Source organism: Diadema antillarum, unplaced genomic scaffold (assembly GCF_040938485.1).
Source record: "Diadema antillarum isolate AM-2024a unplaced genomic scaffold, OU_Dant_1.0 seq00001096_RagTag, whole genome shotgun sequence".
NCBI classification, from domain to species: domain Eukaryota; kingdom Metazoa; phylum Echinodermata; class Echinoidea; order Diadematoida; family Diadematidae; genus Diadema; species Diadema antillarum.
In genome coordinates, this window is record NW_027271913.1 from 269,729 (window position 1) to 290,611 (window position 20,883).

The 20,883-nt window shown below is 38.8% G+C and overlaps 1 protein-coding gene across 1 annotated transcript in view; it reads right to left on the reverse strand.

The window, feature by feature from the left end:
• LOC139743561 (uncharacterized) overlaps window positions 1–20,883 on the reverse strand; it is a 50,717-nt gene that overhangs the window by 22,414 nt on the left and 7,420 nt on the right. The window contains exon 2 of the mRNA XM_071654041.1: window positions 992–1,045. Coding sequence (XP_071510142.1) covers window positions 992–1,045 — 54 coding nt within the window. The remainder of the gene's footprint in view (window positions 1–991; window positions 1,046–20,883) is intronic.

Below are 20,883 nucleotides of genomic sequence, written 5' to 3' on the forward strand. Positions count from 1 at the left end.
TGATGCACTTACATACTGATCACAGAAATCATGATTGGTCTAAAGGTGCATGGTCCCGGTGTTTTAGTCAAATGCGTACGCGGGCGCACGGCGCAAGTTTCCTATGGAGACCTATGCTATCGACTTCTCTTGGGCGCTTATGCTTTGGCCCACTTTCCCGAGTCCGAAGAAGTCCGATCCACTGTGTCAGTGGTCCGATCACAGTTCGGCTCATGATTCCGCTCAGGGCGATGACAGCTTTAGCAAATTTCTTTTGTGATGTCATAATAAGAAGCACATATGCATGCACCCTGGCATTACTACAGACTGCGTGATGCGCAGAGAAGACAACGAAGGCAACGTTACTTAGCAACATCTACGCGCTTTACTCTTGATGACAGCTCAATTTCGGCAATCTTCGTATCAATGCTAACGGTGATCGGCAGGAGCATCAACAGCGCCATCTACACTACCGGGACTATGCCCCTTTAATACTCACTGTTGTCATTATAGTGCACTGTCATGCAATATAGAAACCAGGTACCACATTCCTGCATCCACAGACTCATTGTTTACTACAGGCTTACTAACAAGTGGAGCAGGATTTGCCATACACCATTCCAGTTTCAGATTTCATATGAAATATACATTACAAGCATAATTAGTCATCAAACACTTTTACATCATTTTATACTGTACGAGCTGAAATTTTTGCGGTGGTTTTATTCTCGTGAATTTCGCAAATCGCCTTTGAAACGCGAAAATGACAACACGCGAAAACATAAACGTGTGCGACCCTCGCAACCGCGAAATTAACAACACGTGAAAATGTCCTCCAAGTAGCAATTCGCAAAAATATCTGTACGCCAAAATTCAAGCTCGTACAGTACATTTTGTATGGCCTTAAACTGCACTGGGATTAATACATTTTGTCATGCATACAATACATGTATAACAATACGGCTTTCAAAATCACGCATCATTTATTACCGGTATCTTATAATTTTCTCACCTTGATAGAAGCCACTCTTCTGTTTCTTCTGGGCGTTTGAACTTCAGTTGAGGACTGTAAATAAAAAGAAATATTCACATTATGTGATTAGAAGATACATTGGTTATTTACTAATTACTGTACATCATGACACACGTCATGACAACTTTTTATAGTTTAAATATTTGAATATCAAGTATGGAAGGACAATTCAGGCTATGAAAACAAAACAAACCAGAATATCTCATACAGGAAAGATACACAATTTCAAGGTATGCATGATATCTAGGCTTACAACATTACGCATTCATCAATTCAAGAACTTTGTAAAGGAAAAGGAAGAGGTCAAAATTCACACACATTTTGACAATCTATCAAAACTGTACACATGAAAACTTTAGAACAAATTATATTTTATTTTCAGTGCTGTAGGCCACTGTCATTGAAGCACAGTACTTTCACTAGTAGTATAACATTTTGTGTATCCCTATCTATGCTTCTTATCTTATATGACATTCCTGTAGTTCAGTTGAGCACAAATTTTGAACAATTTCCACTTTGAAAAATAATTTACCCTTGTTCGAGAATTTGGCAAGAAATTATGTCTCCAACTTGACTTCAAGTTTAGAAAAGGTCAAGATGTAGGCAGGTCTAGAGACAGAAAATGTGATTGGAAATGTCTGCCCAGACATGATATATGAAGGGTGCCACATTCAGGGAGTGGTTGCATGCATACCAACAATTGTACATGTAGATGGAATATATTCTCTTCTGTTAGAGTCCAAGGATTATGGGATTTCAGGGGAATTGAGAGGGCAAAGGTCAGTCAGCCACCCCCCCCCCCCACGCCCACTCTTTCAATCTTCCTTCCTTTTCTTTTTTATCCACTATCTATGCATCTCCTCTCCCTTCTGTCTGTCTGTCTCCCTCTTATTAATGCAAACACACACACACACACACAAATAAATGTACACAGAAAGACACACGGGATGGGGTTTGTGAATGCAATCTTCTAGCATGAATAATAACCAATTGTTAATACAAATTTCATACCACTAGAAATCAAAAAATTATTCATTCAATTTGTACAAAGAGTAATGATTTATCAATGAGTGTTTTTGCTGTCACTCCCCCACTGCATTTATCAATGTACACATAAGATAATTAGAGTAAATTCACAAGAAAGACAATCCTTTTTCACGTAACACAATTTCCTATAGACTTTACATGTATATCATCTCCACAGTCCACAAAGAGAAGAGGGAGTGGCATTAAATAGCAACTTGTTCCTAGTTCATCCTGTTAATTACTACCTAACTTGAACTAACTTCGGACAAGTGGTGCTGCTACCCTGTAAGAAGTACGTGACAGGTTCAAATCCAAGGCAGGTTACTTCTTTAGTTTATCATTGCTGACTGCTTCTATGCAACCTTATTACAATAATACAAAGAGTAACAACAAATAGATGAGGCACTGTAGCAATGCATTAAACGGCCATATGGTTTTCTTGATTTGCATTGTGGGCAATATCAGAGCACATTCAGTGCAACACATGGGCTACTACAAATGTATATCAACCCATAGAAGATGAGTCCCGAGAATACTCGGGCAGGTGTCTAGATGGGAAATGCGTGTTATAGCAAAATCAGTCCGTCCTCAACGGGTTAACTCTGAGTCCCCATACAACCGATTTGTAGGCTACTACGTTGTATAATGATACACCGTATTTTGTCTCGTCTGTTGCACAAACAGGTATATGCTTGCTATGTACATGCACGAATTCATGTGACAAGCATACATAGAGACTAATTGCTACAATTACAGCAAGTCACAATTTAGTGCAGACTATTTCAAATTCTAGTAGGGCCTACACAGTAACTATTCTTCTTTTTTTCAGTTGTTTACACCTTCTCTTGGTAATGATTGAACAAAGATTAGACTAATTTCATATTGGATGGCTTTATTTCAAGGAATACCTGGAAAATTTTTACTCTTCAAGGCCAATATTGCACTCATCTTCAATTCTTGCAATGTTGGCCCCTGATTCATGCAATAAGTCCCTGGTATGACATTCACTGCTATCCAGTTACATAAATATTGTATGGCTCCAAATCACAAAGGCAGTTTATGGGAAACCTGTGGCTGGCTTCAAAGTTCAAAGTTATCCCATCGACTATTTAAAAAATGAAATAAACTAAAAATAAAAATTTGCAAGAACAGTTCATCAATGCTCAGACATACATGAGCTGTGGAAACAAAAATCTAGCGTGAGAGAGATTGGCCAAATTTGGTTCCAAAAGTTCCATCTGAAACCACAGGCAAGTACACTTCAATGACCAAATAAATGTGCATATGAGAATGAGAACTGAGAATGGCTTTAATGTGATAACTTCTGGAATGTTTTATCTAAAATTCAAACATCAAATTTTTGGTTATTTTGGATAGTGAAGTACTGATTTCTCTGTATCCACCTCACCAACACAACTCTAACATCCAATTTCATGTACATCTGTACTGCTGCATCTTGAATCTTCATAATAAAAATAATCTTCTCAACATACAAGTAGTTGAAAAAAGAAATTAATATAGTCATTGGAATAAAGGACGATCCCTGCTGAATTTCCCAAAGCCACAATGGCACACGGTGCACAGCAAGCCAACCAGGAAAACACGATTCATGGCATATTCCCCGCCACGTGCTGCCCCTGCACTACTAATAAATGCCTGACCCGACCCAGGACCTGGCCAAAGGCATAAGTGGGAGGGGTCAGATAATCATTACTCACCCCTTCCCACCGCTCTTAGGATCGGTCACTTCCATGTGGGCAGGAACATCTCAATTTCACAGGGACAGGTCTTGCATCATAATGAAATTCACAGACGGAAAACTGTAATTTCTCCTCAGAGCTCGCCCGATAAACAACCCTCGATACAGTCCCACACTAATAGTTACCACTACTGTAGCACCACACGTATTTGAAAAATGCAACTGCACTGTGCGGCGCTCACACCAGTTGGCATTTCCTCTTTGGAACCTCTACCTTTGTGGCTAATCAGCTCCGTCTGAAGGAAGCTCTACGCTAAGCTTTGCTGATCGGCACTACATTTCCCTCTCTCCTTCACATTGCATGATTCACACTGAGGGAACATTGACTACCGTTCTTGGAAGCTGGCTCTAACAAATATTACATGCACAACAGGAAGTAGTTTCGACTGAACAGTCCTCTTTGCAAGTGGCACGTACTAGAAACATAGAAATGAGTGAAAGTCATCCATCTACGAGGGAAGCAAAAAAAAAAAAAAGGAAAAAAAGTGAGAGCATGTGTGTCTCTCAATTCCTAGAGGCAGATGTATTTTCCTGGTTTAGAATTACCATCCAATTTGATCCCGCTTTTGATACTCCAAGCTTTAATGTGCTGCATACAACCATGAAATTCTTTCAAGAACTCTCAATACTACTACAGGACGCCAATTTCATATCTTCACTACATTTGAAGATTTGATGTTTTCTACAGGCGGATACATGTTGATAGAGAGGTCAACTTGGTTTGAATTATTCCATAAGGATGCTTTAAAAGGTTGAAACGATCAGAGTTTAGATAATAAGCCTAGAGAAAGAAAGGGAGACGATGACCTTCATCCAAACTCACAAGAAACTACAATTCCTACATCCTGTGGCTCTGCAGTGACTGAAGCAGGAAATCAGGACAGGAAGCACACTTTGACCTCTTCTGTCCACATTGGGTACTAGAGGCTGAGAGAGACAAAGACAGACACACAGACAGGCAGTTTCCGGTTGGTATTATAATAGAACCTAAGTGTCGAAACTTCTGATTGGCAGGCAGACGTCCTGCCTGTTGAAGACAAAGACCAGACATTACTATTGGTCAATACCAACTGGGACATAGCAAACAGAGCAAACATGAGTAATGATACCTGTCATGTAACCCTTCCAAAATACTTTTTCTTTTCTTTTTGATCAGGCAAGCCCCAGGCAAGCCCTTTCCGTGAGAAAATAAAAAGCAATACCCCATGTATGCATGCTGCTACAATGTATTTAATGGATGTGTAAAGACATTCAATAAATATGCCATAATTTTCTTCCAGTGAGAACAAACAAATCTTGCTTCAAGCTATGAGTTCTTGTAACCAATAGATGCAAAAAGGTTGCTGAGAGCACTACTGTAGGTCCATAGGTGGTAGAACAATAGGTTTGAATGTCAAGTGTGTCACCCTGGGTCCATGGCCTTTATGCCTACAAGATGATGAAAGAAAGCAACAACACCAACAGCAATGACTGAGAAAGCAGACTAGCTGGCATTTCATCATACTCCCTGTCAGCACTTCAAGATTCATTACAGCCCTTTGCAGCTCATCACTTGATTAGTTCATTATGTAAACACTGGACTGCCTTAGATAGCAACAGAGAATTCTGACAGTATGACAAGTTACGTTCAGACGGCAGGCCCTAACCTCGAGGTTTAGCTCTTGCCCCCTAACTACGACGTGTGTCCACACGACGAATCTTAACCTCGAGGTTACGAAACCTCGAGGTTAAGCTTCTGCCCCCCCCCCCCCCCCCCCCCCCCGTAACTACGAGTGGGTCCCACTCGATGTTAAAACCACAAAACCGGAAGTTTCAGGCCACACTGCTAACAAGGCGTCTATTTATTCTTTAGTCCAACCCTGTCGGACTCGCTTACAGGTACTCTTTTTCTCTGTCATGGTATGCAGAGATAGCACTGCACTGATGACTTTATACCTTTATGAAGATATTCGTCGAAAACATTTTTTTAGCGTCGGAGAAGAATATAGAATACAGTAGCGAGTTCGACGTGTTCAGTTTCAGAGATCAAGCGCATGGGAAGAAAAGATGATGTTGTTGTGTCGTGCGTCATAGGTTTTTCACGTGTAGTGTATTTGTGGTGTACGTTTGGGAGGTTGACCCGGAAGCAGAGGGAAATTGTGGGGGCTGGAGTTTACGGCGAGGTCACTCTTTAACTTCGAGTTCGTTGTTTTTTGTGTCCACACGGTGCTTAACTACGAGTGGGGACCCCCCGCGGCTCGTGGTTAGAGCGCTAACCATAAGATTTCTCGTGGCTCGAAACATCGAGCAAACCTCGAGGTTTGCTAACTACGAGTGCGTCTTCACGGTCCCTAACTACAAGCTCTAACCTCGAAGTTTCCTAACTTCGAGGTTAAGGGCTCCCGTCTGAACGTAACTACAGTCACACCATTCCTCCATCTAATTTCAGTTTCCTGATAGATTGCTCAAGGTACACACTACAGTACTCTTAGGTTTGTGTGCATTTAATTTCCATGATGAAGGAGAATCAATGATATTCCATGATAAAAACTGGGTAGAGTATTGACTGGTTTGTACTTGTCATGAAGCAATCCTAATATTGTGGACTCAAGCAAGGAGGTAAGAGTCACTTTCATGGCTTCCTCAGGAATTCTCTTATCTGACAATAAAATGGAAATTTTGTCAGTGCTAAAGACCATCATTCTTTCTTTTTTTCAAACAAGAGATTAAAATTCACAGCATTGACAACATTATCAATATTACTGCAGGACTTTTAGTACCAGCCCTTGCATGGTTCGGATAATACAATTTATCTCTTCTTTACAAAGTAAACTGAAGTTGATTTACACAAGTTTGTATTGTTCAAGGAAAGATATGGAGTGCCCGAGCCCCAACAAGCACACACTGAGCAGCAAAGACCAAGTTATACTCCAATTACTAGTGTGAAAGAAGATGAAATATATGAAATTATTTTTCATTTTCAGAAAGAAATACATCTTAAAGTATGTTTTTAAATTATGTATGCCAAGTTTGTATATTTTTCAATTACAAAATGAAATAATATCTTTAGTTACAGTACTTATATACACTGAGTTTGTATGAGTGTGATTCACTGACATTAACTTCACAGAAGAAGGCTTTGATTCTAGGTTTGAAATCTTGTGATGTGTTGGGGCAATTTCCATACGTACCCATTCACGTCTCTCCACAGGATTGACATTTACAGTAAAGAAGTACTTTCAACTTCACATAAAGATTAAATTCTTCTTACCATTCCACAAATTTGTAAATATATAAATTATAATAATTAGTAATATCATACATGTACATTATGATTATTAATCATTATATCATTAATTCCATAATTACCTTTATACATTCGAGAGGGTATAATCTCACAAATACTATCTGTTTCTTTTATGAGGGATACGGATCTCTTCTCTCTCTTCTGGCTTCCATTTCCACAGTTGGAGACCTTGTACCAGTGTGGCGTGGGGGTTCATGGGTGGCCCGATTCATTCCCTGCCCACTGGGTTACATTCGAAAACCAAGAATAGCATCGCTCAGCAAATACATGTATGCATCGAAACATACCCCAACCAATGACGGTCGACTCCATTCCAGATTCTTTGGCTATGTGTACACCTAGCAGGGATCAGTGATAAAGCTGTACACCAATTTGTTTTATGGATTCTCGAATACAGTATCTATCTGAGCCAGGCTAGCCTGGATGCCTTCCCCAGCAGGTCTTCAAGATTCATTCACAAAACTACAGAGTGACTGAATGTTTATTTGTTTGTTTTAAAATCAACAAGTGGTACAGAAGTTTGATAGTGTGTAATTCAATAAGCCAGTTCAGGGTTCCAGTTTGAGCATGAGCAGAAAAAGGTCATTTGTACAGAGAGACAGGTTGGTTTTTAATTTCACTGAGATAAGCATCTGTAATGCTATGATTATTCATGGAATCCTTATAAATGGTGCCTGCCACAGCCAGTACATCCACCTGACATCAAGCCTGGTATTCGGCATGTGAACAGAAAAAGTTTGTTTTAATGTATTCAAAACGGCACAATAAAATAGATGCTTCCCAAAGTGTTGATCAACGAACCATTCTGGCCACTTCATCTACACAGGTTCATTTTTTGTTGGAATACGACTTCCATGAATTGCTATGTTGGGCAAGCTGCTGCATTATGTCGCTTTGAATTGAGTGAAGTGCCTTTGCGAACCAACTAAGAAAGATGAAAGGTCGTTTGTACCCATGTGCACATGAACTACATGTATCTCCGAACTGGCTTATTTGCAGCACACTTGCATTGCGAATACTTCAATAGCCTACTTAAAGCCAGTGAATCATGTCAACAATAAAGCATGATTATAGCCTCTATGTGGTTCACTGGCAAAGAGTCAATTTGGCCACAGACAATATGTATTGGGTAAACATTTTGGGTTTAATAATCCACAGGGCAAACAGTATTTCCATGACTCACAATCTACAGAGCTGCATTCCTGACATATCCTCAGCTATTCATCCCCGCACCCATGAACAATATCCACATTGCCGAGTACATTCAAATATTATCAAGATCAATATGTTGTGATAGCAGCAAAGCACATACACTCAAATGATACTCAGGAAAATCATTGTGGCATTCCTAGCAAGCAGTGTCAAATGAAAGAGTCAGCTGGCTGATTAAACATTAAATGATCCAATGATGACTCTCACACTGTATTCCTGTTTATAAAAATGAATTTGAAGATCATAACTTGTGTTTGAGCAATGGCTGATGTACAATGTACTATGATAAAGAAACTGTTCTCAAAGTACAAATTCTTCCATTTATATAAATACTCAATAAGGTTATATAATAAATGTACTCCTAGAGCAGTCATTTATGGATTTTAAAAAAATACATAAAAACAACACACTCATTATTAAATCAATATCAAACCTTGGAGGTGGGACCTCCTTCATTTTCACGATACAGGCCAAAAATCTTCTCAAGAACAGCACAATGAATTCATTCGAAAAATTAGCCACCCATGAAGGCCCTTTTTGCAGTCCACATTTCAACCTGTTGCAATTTCATTCTTTTTTTTCACTTGTTAAGAGTGTGTTTGCAGAGATGTGTGAAAGACACATAGACTGTGTGAAGCATGTACGTATGGTGCTCAATCAATCATAACAGCCATACAGTGTACCTCAGCCTCTAGACATTGCATGAACATCGTGTATTAGAAAATAATCATACCATGGAGCTACTCTTGTAGTTGTAGCTCCTTGATCATGTAAATGCTGTAACTAATGTCAACACACACACGCACATTTTTTTTTTGTTTTATAATATTCTTTATTTGAGCTTCATTCAATGTGAAATCCATATTAACAATAAAATTAATACATCCACCAACAAAAAAGAAAGCAGCTGTATTCTTCTTTCTTGTGCTGCTAAATCACTTTTCAACATACAGTACGATATATTTGATTCTTTTTACCAAATCATACTGTTTTTATAAGAGAAATGACATAGAAATCTGCATAATTCTCAGAAAAAGCTATTTTGATCATACATACATTTGATCATACATACATACACATACACACACACACACACACACACAAACAGCAACAATTTCAAGTGTCATTTTCCTTCTTGGGGTATGCGCCATGCTTCGCGGGACATTTCATGAAGCGCATTGTCTGATATTTTTTTTTAGACAAATTTGCTTGCAGTCAATCAGAAGCAAGGATTTCAGTAGCTTATAACATTATTACCAAAAAAAAATCTGTCCAAACATTTCATAAAATGCCCCCCCCCCCAAAAAAAAAAAAAAAAAAAAAAAAAGAGCGAGAGAGAACTGAACAAACTGATAGCTAACAGTATAATACATGAAATGCATGAGAACATCCCTTGGCCTAATATAAACTGAGCTCAAATGAGATCAAAAATAGTATGGCATTGGCAGCCTTCAATGTCTGTAGCCTGGACATGGCTTCCTTCTTGGATGGGAGTAAGGGCGAAGTGGACTATAAACTAGGCACTCTTATCAAGAATTATTGATCATTGTCATGCCCTCGGCAAATAAGATTCTCTCTCATCCGGAATGGGTTTCATGCTTGATTGTTTATCGACAATCAAGACTGCTAGCCTCACATGCTGTCTGACTTCCTGAAAGTATTTATAGCTGTTTCGCTTCCCCTTCTGATCTATAATATACACGTGTACCACACCTCAAAAAAGCTCTGCAAAGTGTCATAGGCATTTTGATATCAATTCACTTTCATCAAAAACTACCTTTATGATTTCAAAAAGCAAAACATCATTTATAAGCATCCATTTCATACTGGCAGACAATGTTATGAATATGGGACAATAATTTCTAAGTGAGCTGGGGAAAAACCTGCTCAGGAGTCCACTACCTTAAGTACCTTGAGGTTGCACATTTGATGTATCATTTTACATTTCAATGATAGACAATACAGTGTGCATAACAGTGATAAGGCAGAAACCCGCATAAACGTGAATATGGCTGGGAAGAATAAAATGTGAAAATTCCATAATGACAACCAATGTAACATTGATGGATTATACAGCATTTCTACATAATATTACCAGTATGCAGAACACAGGACTGACTCTTGATTTTCGATCTTACAAATATTTTTTCCCTTGGATATGAAATTTATTTAGAATCCACAAGCATGATGGCATTTTATACAATTTTAATGAAACTTTTTTCGTATCTACCAGCCTACGTAAAATGTCCAGGTAGACCTTCATGGCTCTTTTCTGCAGATCAAGTGTGTAAAATGATTATAAAATCCATTACTATTGCTACAATTCACTTTTATCATGATGCCTCTGGCAGCTGATATTATTCTAAATCACTTGGCACACTCTTTGTATTAAAGAGAAGTGCATTTGTACATAGTAATTCCCATTCTGCAATGTAGGCTAAATAACTTAAAGGAATTGCATAGTTTTGGTTGAGACCTACAGTTGTATCTTCAGGTTTCTAACTTTTTTTGGTGAGATAATGAGACACCTTTTATGAATATGAAAGAACATGTATGTAATTCCAAGAGGAATTAAATGTTTATTTGATGAAAATTGGTTTTAAAATGGCTGAGATATCCAAAACAGAGCAATCCTAATAAAAGGTGGGACCCACCTTTTATTATGACTTTGTTTTACTTTGTTTTTGGATGTCTCAGCAATTCCAATACCAATTTTCATCAAATAAACTTTGAATTCCTCTTAGAATGGTATGGCCTGTACTATTTCATAGCGGTTTCTTGGTATCTCGCAAAAAGTTAAAAGCCCAATTCTCATCTCCACCAATACTATACTAACCCTTAAATACACTTGACATCAAGACTAAATTTACAGGTGAAGCCATGTTGTGACACTGACTACAGGGAACAGCTAGCCTCCCAAACAGTACAAATTTTATTGATAACAAATTTAAAAGATCATGAGTGTCAAGACAGCGAACCTGGCTGTGATGCTGGTAGTAGGACTGTGTGATGTGAACCACGAGGACCTTGAAAGATGTGGATATGTACACAGTCCAGACTGTTATCATCATTGAGGGAAGATATGAGTTGTTATGTGTTTAGACTGTACTAACTTTGCAAAAACCAGCCTACTTGACCTGTCAATCTCCACTCAGTAAAATGTGTCTGTCCTTGTTCTATCAACAGGGCCCTGTTTTATGAAGAGTTAAATTGATTATATAGTTGATTTCAGCTGTAAGTCTAAGGCAGTCTGTGTGGTAAGGAAATTTAAAATCGATTTTATCTTTTGATAACCCCCCCCCCCCCCATGTTATACCAACAGGAGGCTTAAGAAGTACCTACAGTCTACTACATTGTAAACATTCTTTTAAGGAGACAAGACCTACACTGACTCTACACATTGGCTATCATTTCTTACTGTGAAGAGATGGAATACACATTGCCAATGTCAATCTCATTAGCTGAGGGCTCAACATTAGCAGTGGCCCAATTGCCCAGGGCCACTAAAAATTGGTGTCAGGCCACCAAATTCATATTTTGGTAGCCTTATTGGGCAACTCGAAGTCAAAACGGATTTTGACTTTTGCTTTTATTTCGGAATATTACTATCTTTTTTCAGGCCAGGGGTCTAAATTTCAGTTTTTAGACGCCCAAATGGCCCACCAGACAAAAAAAAAAAAAAGTTAGTGCTGAGCCCTGCATCAGCTGTTATCTCTGCTCACTCAATTGGCTTAATACAGTAATGACTCTGAGCAGATAAACTGTCATTACCCAAGGCTGTACACTAACACTGGTCTGACGGTCCCTGACCGGTAAAAAGCAGTGATGGACCAGTAACTTTTTTTCAGGAATGGACCAGTAAAACAGAGAAAAACTAGGTACCTACTGGACCAACAGACAGGTTAGCCAAGAGGGAAAATGGGTTAGTATGCAGCCCTGCATTACCGTGGTATACCACTGGCTACTATCCTGAGTGAGGTGTGAAGGATATATTTTACAGAATGGGTTATGAGAGGTCACACAGGAAAACTGCCTCAAGAAAATAAACTATGGGCCTACATTGCGTACATTATTAAACTGTCTTTACAAATAATCAGAGATAGTAGCAATAAAATGGCATTTGAATCTGTGAATCTTGAAAATACATGTATAGCTACATACTTGCACAGTTGAAGTTGCCTGAAAGTGAATTTCAGAAATTTACAAATTTAAAGTATGCTCAGAAGTATAATGGTTGGAAAGTAAAGCAAAAAGACAAAAAAACAAGCAAATGCAAAAACAAAAACAAAAACAATAGGGCTTAAATCAAATCCCCCCCCCAAAAAAAAAAAAAAATTGTAAAATGATAGCATGAGTATCCAATTTGTTTTCATATAAACATGCCAACATACCATTCTTCATTAGTAAACACTGTATGCATGGATGAACATAATCTATCTTAGATGGTGTGAAACATCTAACTTTAAAGGGGCATAGTCCCAGTAGTGTACGTAGATGGCGCTGTTGATGCTACCGCCGATCACCGTTAGCATTGATACGAAGATTGCCGAAATTGAGCTGTCATCAAGAGTAAAGCGCATAGGTGTTGCTAAGTAACGTTGCCTTCGTTGTCTTCTCTGCGCATCACGCAGCTGTAGTAATGCCAGGGTGCTTGCATATGTGCTTCTTATTATGACATCACAAAAGAAATTTGCTATTTAGCTGTCATCCCCCCGAGCCGAATCATGAACCGAACTGTGATCGGACCACTGACACATGGGATCGGACTTCTTCGGACTCGGGAAAGTGGGCCAAAGCGTAAGCGCCCAAGAGAAGTCGATAGCATAGGTCTCTATAGGAAACTTGCGCCGTGCGCCCGCGTACACATTTGACTAAAACACCGGGACCATGCACCTTTAATTGTGAAAGTATTGACATCTCCCACTCAACTGTTCTCTCAATGACGATTTGAGGTGGCAAAATGTTCGAAGCAGACTAACCTCATGAATCATAGTACCGGTAAGTTTTCACTCAACTTTTACCAATAGGCCCTATATCCATTTTACTCCATTCACACAATACTTATCCCCCTTTTAGGTACATATCCATGTATTTATGGCCTCTCATCTAGGGGAAAAAAAAAAGTTTTCACACACTTTGCAGGGAACAATTAACAGCTTCAGTTCTTAAATAGGCCTACTTCAATAATACTGTTAAATGACCCACTCTTCCCATCTGAGTGAATACAAGCCAAAAAACAAAACAAAACAAAACAAAACAACAACAACAAAACAGTGCCGGAATATACTAAACAAACACATACTGTAATTATAATCTCTTTCAGCCCCTTCAACCATTCTAGCACTAAACTATGTAGGACTTGAACAGTAGGCGTGTCTTCATCAGCCCGAAGTTCAAACTAGCGGGACATTTTGCGGTCTTAGAAAATAGCCCGATACAGCGAATGTCCGTCCTCATCAGCTCGAACAGCCTGCTTCGGGAAATTAGTCCGAAAATTGACGCATGCGCACTTTGCAATATTACTCTGCCTGGCTCGCGGTTCGAAAGTGGATTTCCCCGCTCAAAATCGCCTATATCACCGTATGTACGATTCTACAACCAGGGAGGTGAGCAGTACAGCAAATTCTCTCCAAAGGGATATTAATAACGCTACTCTTTCTTCTGTCCAGTGAGGCATCTTACATGAAATTAACAAATTGCAATGTTTAAACAAATCCAAAATGCACACAATCTGCAAGAATCTTCAGCTAAGGTAGAGTGGACCAGAAGAAGAAGTTAAAAAAAAAAAAAACAGCTAGCATGCACGGCACTAAGTTTTAATAGGGGGGTGAGAGAAATCACCTCCCTGGTTTTAAAGATGACAACAACAGTAGGCCTATAGTACACACATGTGATCCTTGAATACACCGTGCGTGTAATGTACTATACCAGGGATCTCGCCAGCGTATATCACCCTTGTCGGCCCCGACAAGCGTGCGGTTTGAAGAAGCAATTGCCGACAAGGGTAAAACTTGCCGACAAGGGTAACACCACGCGTGAACTTGCCGACAAGGGTAACTTGCTTGACGAGCTAAGTTCGGACCAATTTCTCGCCTTTTTCAGTCTTTATTATCTGGCTAGAAAAGAAGCTAGATGTGGAAAGCAGCAGCAGTTTACATACTTATACAAGTGCAACAATTTACCTACGCAGTCATCGCACCTATCACAACAACGCGGCTCAACAGAGCGACGTACTAGCTGATACCAGGGAGGTCTCACCTCCCTGCTGATACACACCACATCACACACTTGCTCACTCACATGCGCTCTGATTTGGGATCCACACACACATGCACAAGCACCCAGCCGGCCACTTACAGCCGCCTGTGCGTGTACAACGGTACAGTGTATTGTGAGAGGGAGAGAGAGGACGGAAAGAGAGGGTTGGAGGCCGAAGGAGGCTGAGGAAGGCTGACACGTGCTCGCTTGTTGTCACGCTTGTTGTCGGGTTACGCAAAAACAAACGATATGAAATGCATGCCCAACTCCGCCAAAGGTTGTATTTTTTTTTTTTTTGGCTGCTTTGGTTTGTTTGTTAGTTTGTCTGCCTGTCGGTCTCTTTTTTCGCAAAATAAGTCAAAATTTGGGAACAGATTAGGATGAAATTTTCAGGAACAGTTGGTTGGTAAAATGGCGCAATGAACAGATGATTAAATTTTGATAGTGAGCAGGATTTATAATACCACCGAAATTCACCGCCAGGATCCGGGATCTTTAGACTTTGTTTCGTATATTTGAAAGGATTCGTATCAATTCTTTAGGAAGCTGGCCATCGGCAATGACGCAAAATTAGATGCGTTCAAAGCATTGCCGCAGAGAGAAAATTAACTCCATTTTTCGTTAAAAAAAGAAAAGAAAAAAGAACTTGCGATGGAGTAAGCAAATGCAAATTGTTATTATTTAGGTTTTGGTAGTTTCAGTGGGTTATTTTTTTTTTTTAATCTAAAAAGCCATGCGTTCCATTTTAGCCTTTTCAATTTCTATGGATTTGTAAACGTCATTCGTGAATATTCCATTTTCCTTCTCCGGGCCGAAATTTATAGTAATTCTGTCATGATGGTCTTTCAAGTTCAACGTATACGTAATGCTCCACGTGCTTCTGGCTTGGGTTTGTTAAAAGGTGGGTTAGGGGGCCTTCACGGGCAGAAAATAAATGATGATCATTCATCAATGTTCCCAGTTGGTTTACATGCTATGTACACGCTGTTTACGACCACTGAAGCAAGGTGGCAGTACGCGCGACATTCTTTATCTGACACCTGGCTTTCGTGGAAATTTCATGGAAATTTCCACAAGCCATGATATCAAGTTTCCCCACTGCTTGAGGTCGTGCTTTTTTTTATTCTTCATTACGAACATCAATTTGTTCAACTTGAAAAGTGTAGATAATTTGCTTTGAGGACGTGTTTCTTTCTTCTTCTTTTTTTTTTTTCATTGCAGCATCGGTAACATTTTGTTTTGTTCATCGTCCCTGCATGGCAGGGGTTCATGGGAGGAGAACGATAGGAATGACTGGGGAGAAAATAAACTGAAAGAAGGAAGCATCTTTTGAGCGAGCTGTCTTTGTTTTTCTCTACACCAGCATCAGTTATCGCCACCAAGATTCATTTTTTTTCGTTACTCCGACAGATTAATGATAAAATGATGCTAGATTCTTTATTCTGAAGGTTCGTTAATCCAAAAATGATTAAGAAAAAATGTCCGTTCATTTCACGACGAAATCAGTTTTGTTATTTCGAACGTTCTGCCAGTGAAATTTCGGAATAAAACGACGGCACAAAACAGCGTGTTTTCGTACTCTAAGGGTCTGTTATTCCGACAGAAGTAGTAATGATGAAATAATAAATTGTAGATTCTTTATTCTGAAGGTTCGTTAACCGAAAATTGAATAAAGAAAAATGTCCGTAAATTTCAAAACGAAATCAGTACGTCATTTCAAACGTTTTGCCAGTGAAATTTGGGAATAAAACGACTGCCCCAAAACACTCAGTTGCAGTTTTCTTACTCTGAGGGTTCGTTACTCCGACAGATTAATGATAAAATAATGCTAGATTCCCTATTCTGAAGGTTCGTTAATCCAAAAAATGATTAAAAAAAAATGTCCGTTCATTTCACAACGAAATCAGTTTTGTTATTTCGAACGTTTCTGTCAGTGAAATTTCGGAATAAAACGACGGCACAAAACAGCGTGTTTTCGTACTCTATAAGGGTCTGTTATTCCGACAGAAGTAGTAATGATGAAATAATAATAGATTCTTTATTCTGAAGGTTCGTTAACCGAAAATTGAATAAAGAAAAATGTCCGTAAATTTCAAAACGAAATCAGTACGTCATTTCAAACGTTTTGCCAGTGAAATTTGGAATAAAACTGCCCAAAAAACAGTTGCACTTTTCTTACTCTTAGGGTTCGTTACTCCGACAGATAAATGAAAAAATAATGCTATATTCCTTATTCTGAAGGTTCGTTAATCCAAAAATGATTTTAAAAAATGTCCGTTCATTTCACAACGAAATCACTTTTGTTATTTCGAACGTTTCCGTCAGTGAAATTTCAGAATAAAACGACGGCCCCAAAACGGTTACAGTTTTCTTTTACTCTGAAGGTTCGTTACTGCGAAAGAATAACGATATAGATTCTTAATTCTGAACGATCGTTAATCGGAAAACGATAAAGAAGAAATGAAAACGGTTACAGTTTTCTTACCCTCAGGGTTCGTTACTCCGAAAGAATAATGGCAAAATAATACTCTACATTCTTAATTCTGAATGACCGTTAATAGAAAACTTATAAAGGAGAAAATATTCGTTTATATCCAAACGAAATCAGTTTTGTTATTTCGAATGTTCTGCCAGTATAATTTCGGAATACAACAACGGCCCCAAAAGGGTGTTTTCTTATTCTGAAGCAATCACGATGATAGATGATAGATTCCTTTCTGAAGGTTCGTTGATCGGAAAATAAAAAATAAAAAATGTTTGTTAATCTTCGAACGAAATCAGTTTTATTTTGAACATTCATCTGTAGTACCGACCTTTGGTGTTCTTGTTGTTTTCGATTACAAACCTTCGAAGTACTCATGAATCGTTTCATTTTATGATTAAACAAACCTTCGGAATAATGACCATCATTACATTTTTGTATGATATCTCTTTGATGTCACGGCCAAACTACCGCAGTATACCCAGAAAGGAAAGTGCAACCATGTCCCGAAAGTTCTCGATCGCTTCTCGCGCATCTGCATGCAATGGGCCTACCACGTGGTCGAGCAGACGGCGAGAAAGCAACACGGCGCGCGTAGTTGCGATGCAGAGACGGCTAATTATTGCAACAGTGAAACAGGAAAGGCCTAAAAGAAATCGGAACCTCCACCATCGGCACTTACTTCTCTTTCATTTATTATTTAGGAACTGCCGCTAACAAAATGTATGGAGTTTCTGCATTGTGTCTGTGAGAATATGCCCCTCACAACGTTCATTACATCTCCGTGAAAATGTCGCATTTAGTGGCATTTTAGCGGCGATTCATCTGTGTTGTATTGAGCATTAGCGAAGGCTTCCGCGCTTCGCGCGGGAGGGGGAACCCCCCTCCCCTACCCACCCCCAGAACAGCGCGCATAAATGCCGACAAGCGTGAAGAAATTCCTGGCGAGAACCCTGTATACACAATCACTAGCTGCTTGTACATGCGCTTTCCATTGCCAGCTGGCTAACCAGAAGCGTGGAGGGATCAAAAAAATTTCGGGCTGGTGGAGACGCACCCAAGATAGCGCGCTATTTCACGAATTAGCGCTCTAGTTGACGAACTAGACCATGATTTTGGGGGAAATTTTCCCGATCAAATAGCGCGCTATCTGCGTCTTCACTACACAGATAGCGCGCTATTTTGACATCGGACTAGTTTGGTAACCGCAAGATAGCGCGCTATTTTGAAACTTCGGGCTGGTGAAGACACGCCTAGTATGTCAAGAAGAACACCAGCACTCAAACTGGGTCATAAAATGCAATTGGCAAACGACGCTATCATGGTATTGCCAACACATTTCATGCATCACTGTCCACACACTGTGTCTGTTCACTAGGCTGCTGCATCATTTGAAATGAAACGTTACCTGTATTGTCTATCAGTTAGATTAACTGGCACACCTTGCCAGGTCTTCACAAAGCAAATACGGTACTCTCTGAAATATTTGAACTTCCTATGTTTGCCACTGCTCATCCTCCACAGTTCTATTAGCACAGAATACATAATATGCATTTTACGAATAGCACACAATGCCTCTCTCTCTCTCTTTCATTCAGTAGTGTGTATTCAAAAATTACAAAGAGATACATCTGTACTTTTGTGGCAAACAATGTAGGACCTACATAGAAACCTGAATTAGAACACTACTTCTGCCATCACATTGCAAGTACAAATGTATACATTGTACCTTTGCACTTTAAAGGACAAGTTTACCTTCATAAACATAAGGATTGAGAGAATGCAAAAATATTAGTAGAACACATCAGTGAAAGTTTGAGGAAAATTGGACAATCGATGCAAAAGTTATGAATTTTTAAAATTTTTGTGTTGGAACCGCTGGATGAGGAGACTACTACAGCTTGTGAGTCATATGCGTACAACAGTATAAAGAAAATGTAAAAGAAAATTCAACATATTTTCACTTTTTTCGCATAATAAAAGAGCTCTTGACTTGCCTCTTTCTAAAGGCAGGGGGAATAATATTGCCCATAACATTTGTCGGTAACGAGTCAGGGGAATGTGTACTTTTTTCAAAAGATGGAATTTTGTGAAATTCTCTTTATATTTTCCTTATATTGTTGTACGCAAGTTATTCATACACTGCAGTAGTCTTCTCATCCAGCGGTTGCTGCACAAAAATTTTAAAAATTCATAACTTTTGAACGGATTGTCTGATTTTCCTCAAACTTTCAATGATGTGTTCTACTAATTCTAATATTGCTACATTCTCTCAATCCTTACGTTTATAAAGGTGAACTTGTCCTTTAATTTTCCAAAACTGCACAGAATTTGACTCTTAGTACAGACATTTGATATTAACATTTTTCTGCCAGATACTGAGTTGGACTATCTATATTTGTAAATTATCATACATAAGACAGTTTTCCCTGATGTTCAGATTGAGAATATTTCTAATCAAATCAGCAGTTGTCTACCATGTAGAAAGATATTAGATCAGTCATTCACCAAATCTACAATTATTGTACCTCCCCCTTTTTTCTTTTTCTTTTTTTTTTCTTTCTTTTTTACCACAATGTGACTGTGAGGATTTAAATTAATGATGTGTGTATTTGATATGATACAGTCTGTAACAACTTGCTTGCGAATCAAGAATCATCTACCTTCTCATACAGAGAATGACATGTCACTATCAAACTTATAGTATGGTACAGTGTATACTATTTATAGATGACTTGACACAATGAACAGGTCTGTATGCCATTCTCATTATACACTGGATGGTGGTTCACATTACACATACTATGATCCTAATCCACTTGACACTCATTTCTGTTGCATGGAGAGCCAGTTAGGATATCAACAATCTGAAGGATTTATTACAGGGAGAATGTAGCTTCCTCCCAGAGTGGCAAATCATTCCATCCTGTTTAGCAATCAGGCTTTGTGGCACACTCAGGAGTCCACGTACACCTCTAATTAAAGGTCTTACAGTCATCGCTCAGCTGTAAGACATCCCTGGCTTCTCAAATGGCTCTTTGCACACTTCTACCTTCGGTGATGACTTTGTTTGAAACACTGAATACCCATGCATTTAGGGTACTGCAACTGCTGTTACAGAAGCTGAATGTTATTTAATGTTATTTTTCATTGAACAATATTATACACTGTAGGCCTACCATGGATGCATCACAATAATCAGCATACTTACTAATACACACACATGCAGCTAGACAACAACTGATCAGCTGTAAAGTATTCTAATTTTGGAGTAAACTGGGATGACTTCAATTGTTTTCATAACTGGCAATTAGTGGTATGATGTTTGCAATTATTTTCATGATAAACATGGGGCCAATACAGAAATACATACAAGAAAGCTCTGAGAATATAAATTGTAGGTCTGCTTTAATTCCTTAAATGCCACAGCTAAGCCTATAAGTACATGAACACATGAAGCTTGAGCTCTTGATGAGGGTGTCATTATCATTTATATCAATATTTGGTGAAAAGGAGAGGGTTGTGGGTACATAGATTGTTTGTATGGAACCTTTAAAACATCATGATGTGGCAAGGATCAGGAATACACACTGTGCAGTCACCTTGGGAACGTTCTACACAGTCCTTCCTTACATGAATCAGCAAAGCTTTCTCTGAACAGCCAACAACAGACACAAACCTGTAGATTTATGCATTTATTTTGATATTTTGTCTGTGTCTTCTATGAGAGGTAGGAGACAATTGCAGCCAAAAGAGGCTTGTGAAAAATAACTTTTCTTCAAAATAAAATGCAAACAGAGGAAAAAATGATTGTGACAATTCATCCCCAAAATATTATCAATTCCATT